At 37.7% G+C, this 10663-nt stretch overlaps 1 protein-coding gene across 1 annotated transcript in view; it reads left to right on the top strand.

Annotated features, from left to right (window-relative positions):
- ODAD2 (outer dynein arm docking complex subunit 2) overlaps positions 1–9154 on the top strand; it is an 87257-nt gene extending 78103 nt beyond the window's left edge. Inside the window, exon 20 of the mRNA XM_055708802.1 lies at positions 8392–9154. Coding sequence (XP_055564777.1) covers positions 8392–8505 — 114 coding nt within the window. The 3' untranslated portion in view covers positions 8506–9154. The remainder of the gene's footprint in view (positions 1–8391) is intronic.
- The last annotated feature ends 1509 nt before the right edge of the window (positions 9155–10663 follow it).

A 10663-nucleotide genomic window follows, 5' to 3' on the forward strand; every position in this document is an offset into this window, starting at 1 on the left:
AATAATATAGTGAAATCGGTTCAAATAAAAATGTGCTGTAAGACCCTGGGCTTCATCACTTCTGGATTATCAGATCTGCCTATTGCTTTTTGTGGGATGAATTTCATATCCTGTAAGACTTTTTGTACATTGGAATGTTCATGATGATTGAATTCTTTCTTAATATTGCACCGAACATCTTACAGCTCAATGTAGATTCAAGCTGTCCGCCTTTAAGGACTCCAGTTGGTTACATATAATCACACCTTTTAAACAAAGATTAGAAATCATTTCTATATACTGGTTTTATTTAGCTACATTAACTTTGCATGGTGTGTTTATATTTAGTTAGATTTACATCTGAAATTGTTGGAATTATCCCACTGAAGTCCTGTAAGTAACAACTTGAGATGGGTAAATCTTTAAACTTAGTGCATTTTAAAGTGTCCTGCAAGTTTACAGTTTTTAAACTATTTCACCATTTAGCATTTTGTTCATTTTGTCCTTGTCACTTCAGAGTTCTCCACCCATTTATTATATCTTCGCACGTAGAGGGGCATCCTTCTCTAAATAATTTTATGATTATAAGAAATAGACAATTAATACATGTGAGGTGGAGAGAGAGCTGTAGGGTTTATACGTATGTTGTAGATATATAAAAACTTGCAAGTATGTGTGAGCACCATACTGTAATTTCATTTAGGCATTCAGATTATGTATTTCTCCAAAGTAATGCAATGCAACATTTAACCTTATTGGAGAGTATGAGAACTATGTTTTTATTTTATGTTTTATTTATCTTCTCAGGAGTATTTATTTTCAAGAGTGCTGTCCCCATTGTAGTAGGCACAATTCAAATGTGTTGGAGAAATACAGTCCTTGTGCCAAATACCTTTCAGTTTAGTTCTAATAAAGGAGGTGACTAAACCGAACAGGCAAAAAGGGACAGAGAGCAGGTACCAAAAAACAAGAAAATGAAGCTGTACCTGGAAGGGTTTTAAGCTTCAAATCTGTCATGGTGTAAATTCAGTTGAAGTTCACTGAAGCTGTGTTTTAAAGAAATAGTAAACAACTCATGGTAAGGCACCAGTAATCATATGTTCAGGATACTTCACTGAATCTGTTGAGCCCTATTCTTCTTTCTCCCTTGTTTCCCAGCGGTTTGTGGGAAGTAGCTTACAAACAGCTGTTTTGTCACAGACAGTCGCGTAGTCAAAAATAATGACTTGCTAAGGACAAGTCACCAGTACTGAATCCTGAGACAGGTGAGATGGTTTAATACCTGAAAGTGCAGCACAAACTTCAGACAAGTTTGTTCTCATCCTGATGTGTCCAGCACCTGTTTGCAGAAACTGTCCAGGTTTGCTTACCCCTGTACTCTTTCACTGTTTTTTTGAGAGAGGAAGGGAAAGGTGAGAAAGAAGAGACAGCTCCTGGCTAGCCTGCTGGCCACCACATTCAGTTGTACCATAGCCCAAGCTGCGTCCTTTGGACCACATCATCCCCCCAGCTACGCTCGAGTGACTCCAAAAGGTTATGATCCTTTTTCCATGGCTGCCAGGAGGGAGATGTGTTTCATGGGCGAGGCAAGAGGAAAGACAAATAAGAGAGGAAAGGAAGCCAGGTGCAAGCTTCCTAGGATTTTTCCCACCCCAGCCAGAACACTTCAGGTTCCCACCTCTTTATGTTCAGAGTGGGTGAACTAGGCTGCACCAGGGGTTGCTTTGACTTTAGTCCCAGAGAAACTTTATACAAGAAGGAATCAGCACAGTGGGTGTCTGCCCTGCCCATCTTTTGCCTTTACTGGAATTTCTTGGTACTGGATTTTGTACGTCTGCTAGCTCAGAGTGTTCCCTGCCGTGCAGGACTTTACATCTGAAATCTATTCTCTTTGTGCCACCTGAGAAAAACAAAATTAACAGAAAACACCCCAGAACTTAAACAAGCATCTTCTTAGGAGGCTGTGCATGGTACATGTCTTACCGTTTCACTCAGCTGAAAAAGGAAATAGGGAAATTGGCCTGAATTTTAGTTTAGAAGCGGTGACTTAGCTTAACCTTCATTATGCTTTGATTGCGGAGTATGTTTTATTATTTATAATTTAATTTTATGAGAAGTATTTTCATAGGAATATGTGTAACATAACACCCAAACTAGGTGCTTTAATATTTTCCAGTGTGCAATATGGTGTTGAAAGTTAGATAATGCTGGCTGGATCTAGGCTGATACTTTCTTGGATAAGCTTCCACCATATGCTTTTATTTAAAGTATTTTTTTCTTTTAGGTTAGATTTATAAAAAGCATGTGAAAAATGTCTTTTTTGGAAAAGAAGTGTTACGCAATTAGAAGATCACAGTGCTAGAAAATTAACATCCTTTAGGAAATGCTGCATGTAAAACAAGTCAGATACTAAATACAAATTTTTAAAAACAGCAAGTCCTACCACCAACTGGAAATACTATGTCAATCTACAAGATGTTGTATTGAAGTAAATGTCTTTAGTTCCAGGAATTTTAAGCTCTATGTGAACTCTGACTAGCTTCCCAATACAGATACGAATCTTGTTGGAGGAGTTTGTCCATATTTCCTTCTGATTAGAAAAAACCCAATAAAACCTGTTTTACAGGGCAGAAAATCTAAAGAAGCCAGAAATATAAAGGCATTAAATACTTTTTATAGTTACTCTTTATTCATCTTTTTGCTTTCATGTTCACAGGACTCCAGAGTGTTGAATAGGCTGATCTCTGCTCTTTCCAGCAGCATTGTTCTACACTTTCCACTGTTTTGGAAAACTTGTTGTAGACACATCACATGACTAACCCCTTATTTAAAGATTAATACATTCAAAATGATATTCTTTCTGAAAACACTTCCTATGTGTACTGCTTCCACCCTCTGAGTCTGGAAGCTGCAATGACTGTGACTAAAGGAAAGTGAGTACTTCCAAATCATTGTAACCAGTACACAGAGCATTGCTACCATCTGAGATTTTGTCAGATTTAGGGTTTATTGGTACAAAACTTGTCTACACTTTTTCTGCTTTCAAATCCCCTTGTGCTACTTCTTTTACAGAAATGAGAAATTCTAGAAAGACATCTTCATAGAAAAGGGAATTACTAGCCCAGGTTTGTTACTGTCTTGCTCATCCAGGGATCCATACCCATTTTGAAATGACACTTCTGCAAGTTCTTACATTGATGCTTGTGTTACCTTGTGTTCTAAAGAAATAGTAAACATCTTATGGTAAGGTACCAGCAATCGTATGTTCAGAATACTTCACTGAATCTTTCAAGCCCTACTCTTCTTTCTACTTTCTTTCCTAGCATTTCATTTGAGTATGTTTGAAATAACCCATTTTGAATTGGTTATTTTGTCATGGTAAAGATACTATGTGGAAGGAAATGCTTTCAGACTGTGGAAGGTAGCTTCATTCATGATGCATGACTATGCAAGCATTATGGCTTATTTCCTTACCTCTTACTACTGCCCTGAGGAGCAAGGGCATTTTTGTTACATCTTTGGTATGCCAGAGAGTGTAAGACTCAACAATAGGAGTTAGCAAAGCATGTCTTCAGAGCAAAATTCCTCATCACAGTCTGGGGCACTATAAATTGGTCAGCCTCACATTGATCTCTGTGGAAATTGCAGAGGGAGTCCTCTTGGAATGCTTTTCTGGGCACAAGAAGGAGAAAATGGCTGGGAACAGTCAATTTAGGTTTGCCAGAGGTAAACCTGATTGCCCTTTATGTGTCTAAGTTTGTAGATGAGAGGAGAGCCATGGATGTCATTTACCTTGGCTTTAGCAAGGTTTGCAGCTTCCCACAGCATACTTCTGTCCAGGTTACAGTGTGTAAGAGTCCAGATGTGTGAACAACCAAATGGATTAAAACTGGCTGTGTGATCCAGCTCAGAGGGTATAGTTCATGGGTTGTAGGCTGCCTGGAGGCTGGTGAGAAGGGCAGTGCTGAAGGGCTCGCTCTGTTGGGACCTGTCCCATTTAACTTCTTTCTCAGTGACCTGGGGAAGGCAATGGACTGCTTACTCACAGGGTTTGCAATGATGCCAAATTGCAAGTTGGGGCAGGGGGGCTGTTTTTGCTACCGTGAAGGGAAGAGCTGCCATTCAGAGATACCTAGGCAGGGCTGGAGCGGGCCAACAGAAACATTGTGAAATTCAGCAAGGACAAATGCAAAATCCTGCATCTGAGAAGGACTTGCACTTCCACTTGCCCTTGCAGTGATACAAGCTAGGGACTGACTGGCTGAGGAACAGCTTTACTGAAAAGGGTATGGAGATTTTGGTAGACGGCAAGCAGAACATTAGCCAGAAATGTGTCCTGAATACATACTGGGCTGTATGAGCAGGAGCACACCCAGCAGATGAAGAGAAGTGATTGTTCCCCTTAGTATTCATTAGACCACACCTAGAGTACTGTTATGGGTAAACCATAATAGGTTCAGCAGAGGACCACCAGGATGATCAAGAGCTGGAACACTTGACCTATGAGGAGAAACTAAGGAAATAGGGCTTTTTCAACCTGGAGAATAGAGAGCTTCAAGCAGACTCAACAGCAGTCCAGTACCTACAAGGAGGTCAGTCATCAAAAAGATGGCGCTAGGCTTTTCACAGTCATGCAGGGCAAGAGGATGACAGACAACAGGCATAAACTGAAACAAGTAACTGAATGCAGAGAAAACCTTTGTCTCTACGAGGACAGTCAAACACTGTAATAGGTTGCCCAGAGAGGTTGTGCCATCTCTATCCTTGGAGGTTTTCAAGATCAGGCTGAATAAAACGCAGCAGTCCAGTCTAATGTCATACCTGACTCTGCTTTGAGCATGACATTGGGCTAGAGAACTCCTGAGAGCCCTTCCATTCTGAACTATTCTATGATTGTGCAATCCTAATATAGTATCACAATTCTGTGCGATTTTAAAGCTGAGATAGTAATAACAAAGTCTTAATTGTTCTAATATTTAAATGATTTGGCTGTGCATTTCTCTTGCTTTTGGAAACTAGAAATGCTACATATGCTCTGTACGTTCTCCAAACAGCTTGTATTTGTGCTTATTTGCTAGTATGACGTGCTAACTGTGCAAAAAAATTTGGACTCCTGCCTTAGAATATAGATACCTGCCAACAGAAAATGAAGGCTACGTAGGGCTGCAAATGTTTTCTCTGTCTATGGAAAGGGCCTCTTATGTGCCAGAAAGAAGCATTTATACCACACACTTTTTTACTGCTTCTCACATCTGTTAACATTTACATGTGTCAGAAAACAATACCTGAACAGTAAAGGGAAGGGATACATGAAGTTCAAGGTCATTGCGTCAAGGAAAAGGACATGTTATATGGCACTGGTGCATTCGAATAAAAGAAGATTTCTTGGATTTGTCAAATATATCTAATATGTGGGTGTAGTCTGTGTATACTATCTGTGAATCCATAGCTGAAATGGACAACCCAAATTGCCAGTAAATTGAACTGAACCCATGAAGGGACAAGGAGTGGCTGTCAGGAAGTGAAAGAATTATAACTTTCTTGGTATATACAAAAAGAATAAAATTTATTTTCATTTAAGGCAGAATTTACATCAAAATCTTCAGTTATATTCCTAAATATGGAATTACCTACTTATATTGAAATATTTTGTGTTTTCAGTAATCTTCTCTTCAGCTGTCTTCCTGTTAGCACAAAAGGAGTAGGTTACCTGGCAAATGCTGCTGTATATCCTCAGTCCTTAGAGTCCTTAGAGGCAGCTACTGTATTGGACTGTGTTTCCAAGAATATTTCTTTGAAGTCGTATTGTGAAAATCCTGAGACCAAGTGTAGTACAGGATTTTGTATGACAGGGCGGTTCTTACAGATGTTACCACTGGCAAGTGATTTAGAAGAATAAATTAGAGAGCAACTGATCCTTGCTCCCCTGAACCCAGAAGGAAAAAAAATCAGTATCTGATACCTTTATAAAAATTGCTGGTTGCATTGGTTGCATTAGTACCACTAATTCTTTAGTCATCTGTTCGGGTACTTTGAACCAGTGTCATGTAGTATGCTGTTCTTAGATGCCTGATTTTCCAAAATGCACCTGTAACAAAGAGAACAGACCCACCGCTACAGCCATTGTCATGTCTTTATATTAAGCTCTCCATGGAAAGTGACAGAAGAATACCTATTTTCCTAAGTCTTCTGAGCCTAGAAAGAAGTGGTTGCTAAAAGAAGAAATAAATAACCTGAATAAATAGAGTCCTATATTAAAGGCAAAGGCCTATTTTTGCTTTTTGCTATATTTCTACTAAATAATGTATCTCCAAAACATTTTTTTTGTGATGAACTTCTGCCCTTAGGCATTGATAACAAGCCTTATGCTGAAATTATTATGAAAGTTTGAGTTCCATGCTTAGTACACTGAAAAAGCCTTGCATTAGGTCTGTGCAGATGCAGTGAATAATCACATAAGACATATAGTTTCCTTGCCCCCAAATTGGAAACTTACGGCTTTACCAAAACCACCATATGAATGGTATGTTCATACATATTTTTGGTTTTGAGTCAGGGATATGAAGGATTTATACCAGTTTTCTTCTGTAAGTTATACAAGAAAGTTGTGAGGCACCTAAAGAAACGCTTTAAGCTGATGAGAAATCAGCTGGTGGAAAATAGCAGGGAAGAAAGATTTTCATCTAGCAATATTTCTTAAAAAAGAAAAAACGTTAGGCATCTGATAAGACTTGGGTTCTGGCCTTTGTGCTTTGTAGAGCAGCTTTATCATTACACAGAGGCGTAGTCTTTGGTCTTGCTTCCAGTTGAAGTCGGTGGTGAAACTTCCACTGACTCCTCTGGTTGCTGACCCTGGCCCAGCTTTTGCATGCAAATACAGTAAAAGAAGATAAAGTTTTCTCATATTGTTTCTTCTCATGTCATTTTAACTCTGGCATATCCTTTCAGGAGTGTTCATAGAATTCTTATCTAGCTACTTGTACATAGACATCTGATTGCAGTAATGGAAATTCGAGGAAGAAGAACTGCTAAAAAGTTTATCATCGATGCCTAATTTGCATAATGCTCTTTTTGACACAATTCAGGCCTCTCACAGGCACTCTCGCAAGTTATATGCAGGGGTCAAAGGGTGAAAGGTGACTGGCAAGATGCTTGTTTTGTACATTTGTCTAACACAAATACTTCCTCAAGTATAAAATGCTTTGATCTCTCTAAGCAAATGCCATATGTGTGCAGCTGTGGCCCATACCTCACGATTGCTAGAAGGTTAGAAAAAGGTAGCATACGAATTTGATGTCTGCATTCAATTTATGCTTTTATATTTAGCAGTTCATAATTTTGTGTAATATTTTAGCTGTATGAAAAATATGCACCGGAGTTGAGTGATAACAGATTTCTCTGTGGTTTGACTCAACATTGTTTGGGTGAACACAGAATCCTAAGTATTGCAGACTGAAAATACAGGTTTTAATTAGAGCTGTCTGAGCTTCAAAATACCTGAGTGCACATTAAGCTTGGCAGATTTTCAGAAATCTGGGGGTTGCATGGAGCTGATTTAAGCTAAGCAAGAGTTCAGTTTTCCAGCATACATTGCATTTGCAGTTGCATCACTGACTTGCAACACACTGAAGAAGTGAGATCCAAAACCATTATTAATGGTTTTCTGATACGTAAAAATGTTTTATCATCAAGGCCTGTCTTATGGTATATTTGTGTTGAACAGTACCTTACCTCAAGGGAATTTTCAGTGAAAAAAACTGAACAGCTTCCAGTGTAAAGGAACTACTCCACATGACTGAAAAGCTGAACCAGCTCCAAAAGTTTGGCACCTTCCTTGAGCTTATGTTTTTTTACTTTTACATGCAAGACTGATATGCCCAGATCTGTATACCTCAAGCAGTTTAACATGAGTCGTTTGCTGTGACAATAAAGAAACCTACTGCAGTCAATGGGACACAAGGGTCCATTCATATGGATCCTGTTTCATGATCAAGGCCAAAAAAAAATGCATGGCTTTGTTTATTAAAAATCTTGAGCATGTACAAATATACTAGTATACCTTGGGAGGAAAGCCATGATTTCAAGTGAAGCATTACTTACAAGAAAAAAATCCAAGTCACGACCAATAGGCAGGCATGATACAGCAAACAGAAAATCAGACATGAAAATATCATCAAAATACCTGTTCAAAGGTACAAACATGATAAAATACAAAGCATTGTGTTCTATGGGTATCTTAGTACGTATTAAGTATGCAAAAGTTACATATAGAAGTTTACATATACACTTGTTAATACGATTTTTAGTATTATGTGTGTGGCTAATTCATGCAATTGTTCTAGATGTGATTTGAATATTATTTAAATAATAGCACACATTTTGTTTTCTGTTTCTCTTTTGTATTTTTGCTAGCTCCTACTGGCTATGGTAGGCTCTACAGATGAAACTCTGCAGGAGGCAGCAGCTGGTTGCATAGCAAACATTCGCAGGTTGGCTCTAGCAACAGAAAAAGCAAAGTATGGCTGATGCTTTAGCAGCTTTTACCAACACACTTGTTTTGCAATACAGCTAAGTTTAAATACACGATTACTCCTTCTAGCATCCGTATGTCGTAGCAGAGCTCATTTATATGAGGAAAACCTAATAACAAAAATAAATCTGTGGAAAGTTATGCTTGTTCTTACATTATTGGTTTGTCATGCCTAGGTTTTATAAAACCCCTAGTTTTGTGTATCTTTTAGTATTACATCTTTCAAAAGACTATCAGTTAAGGTATTTTCTATATCTTTTAGTATTACATCTTTTAAAAGACTATCAGTTAAGTATGTCAAAGACATTTTCTACAATTAATATACTTGTATTTGAAATACATTGTAGATATAAATGGTTTTGCTTATCTGTGATGTTACAATAAATTTTCCTTCACTCTGTGTGTGGTTTTGCAGTGATTTATGAATGTCTTGAACAATTCCCTTTGTGCTAAACTTGTCCAATCATCCTGTCATTATGTTTTTGCCTGTTTGATCACTTGCAATTCACAGGAGAGGACAAAATGCAGTTAGATCAACCTCACATCTGGTGTTATATAAGGACTGCAAACAGCTGTAGCAGTAGATATCACTCCAAATTTCCTGTTTCTACCAACATCCGACAAAATACTGCTTAATTTTATAAGTAGCTGGTGAAATGTGTTTTAATTAACATGTGTTTTACTCAAAATTTACCAACTGTAAATAAAAAGTAGGATATTACATTTATTATCTTAGTGTGGGGTTTTTTTTCATCTTTAAACTGAGGACAACATTGTATAGATGTAGTTACTTTATGTTTCCACATAAAATTATGTTCAGAATTAGAGTTGCTTGACAAAAAGCACATAAATAATTACTGATATTATAGATTACAGACTCACTGTACGTACCATACTCAACAAATAATACTAAGGCATTTCCTTGAGAGACGTAATGTCTTAATTACAAGCACAGACTGCTGACAAAACTGAAAAAACCCAAATGTTTAAATAACTTGTGTTTGTCAAGTACTCATTTCTGAGTGATTTTTTTACTTCCCTTAATAATTAACAATTTTCTTTTTTTGGAAGCAGTTTGCAATTCCATTATTTTTCCTCTAACTAGCATGGCTACTCAAGGCAACTAATTTTACTCCTCACAGAAGCTTCTAAGTAAGACATAACACAAATCCAATTTTTTATTTCTGTTTTTTCTGAAGCAGATATGAAGGCTCATGTAAAATCCCATTTTAGAAGACTGATGCAATTCTGAGAAAGGACGATTGCATTGGGCCCTTAGGGAAGGTATAGAGAATATTTTAAAGGAAACCTTTAATAAATATGGATAGGTGCTGACAGTGTGGAGATCAAAATATTAATTCATGCAGCATTTTTTGATCAATGCGAACACCAACATAGTCATGTGGTCATCACAAGTTCCATCAGCAACCGGTGACAAAGCAAATGCTATTTTAGGTATTTTCCAGCTCTGCCCCGTAGGTCCAGTATGTTATTTTGAACAAATATATCCATATTTTTATACTGATGTTACCGCTGTAGTAGTATCATATGCTTCATTGCTATACCCAAAAATACTTCTAAAATGCTGATTGCCAAATTCATTTGGAAGAGGGGAGGCTTGATTTTATTTTTGTCTTTTCTGTGAGAGAAGCTGTAGATACAAATAGTTTATCACAGTCTTGCTTATGAATAATACTTGAAGTGATGGCTTATTTTTCTAACTGTTGAGGGGAAAAAACTCCCCGACAGTAACTGTTATCCTTAACATGACCTCTCAAGACACTCTTGACTGTTTAGCATGGATTTCAAATGGAGTAAGTTCTAAAGAAAACTTAATTTTATGATGCAGGTGTCAGGGCAATAAATGTAATTTTCCTGACAGTGCCATGGCCTCAGCTTGCCACTCTCACTCACGCTGGTAGCCCTTACACCTCAGAATAGTTCCTCTGAAGTCTTTATTTTAAGACCTCAGACAGTCAGTCCCTGACTTAAGCTGACTTATTTGTGCTGTTTTCTTTTCCTTTGCCGTGCCTGCAGTTTTGAAGTTCTGTACAAGGAGAAGAAATGTTGAAATCAATACAGATTGCCACAAAAGCAAAGGATCAGTATTTTAAAAAAATACATCCTTTTTGGCCCAAACTGGTGGATTCTGTG

The sequence above is a fragment of the Falco cherrug genome, chromosome 4 (assembly GCF_023634085.1).
Source record: "Falco cherrug isolate bFalChe1 chromosome 4, bFalChe1.pri, whole genome shotgun sequence".
Taxonomy (NCBI): domain Eukaryota; kingdom Metazoa; phylum Chordata; class Aves; order Falconiformes; family Falconidae; genus Falco; species Falco cherrug.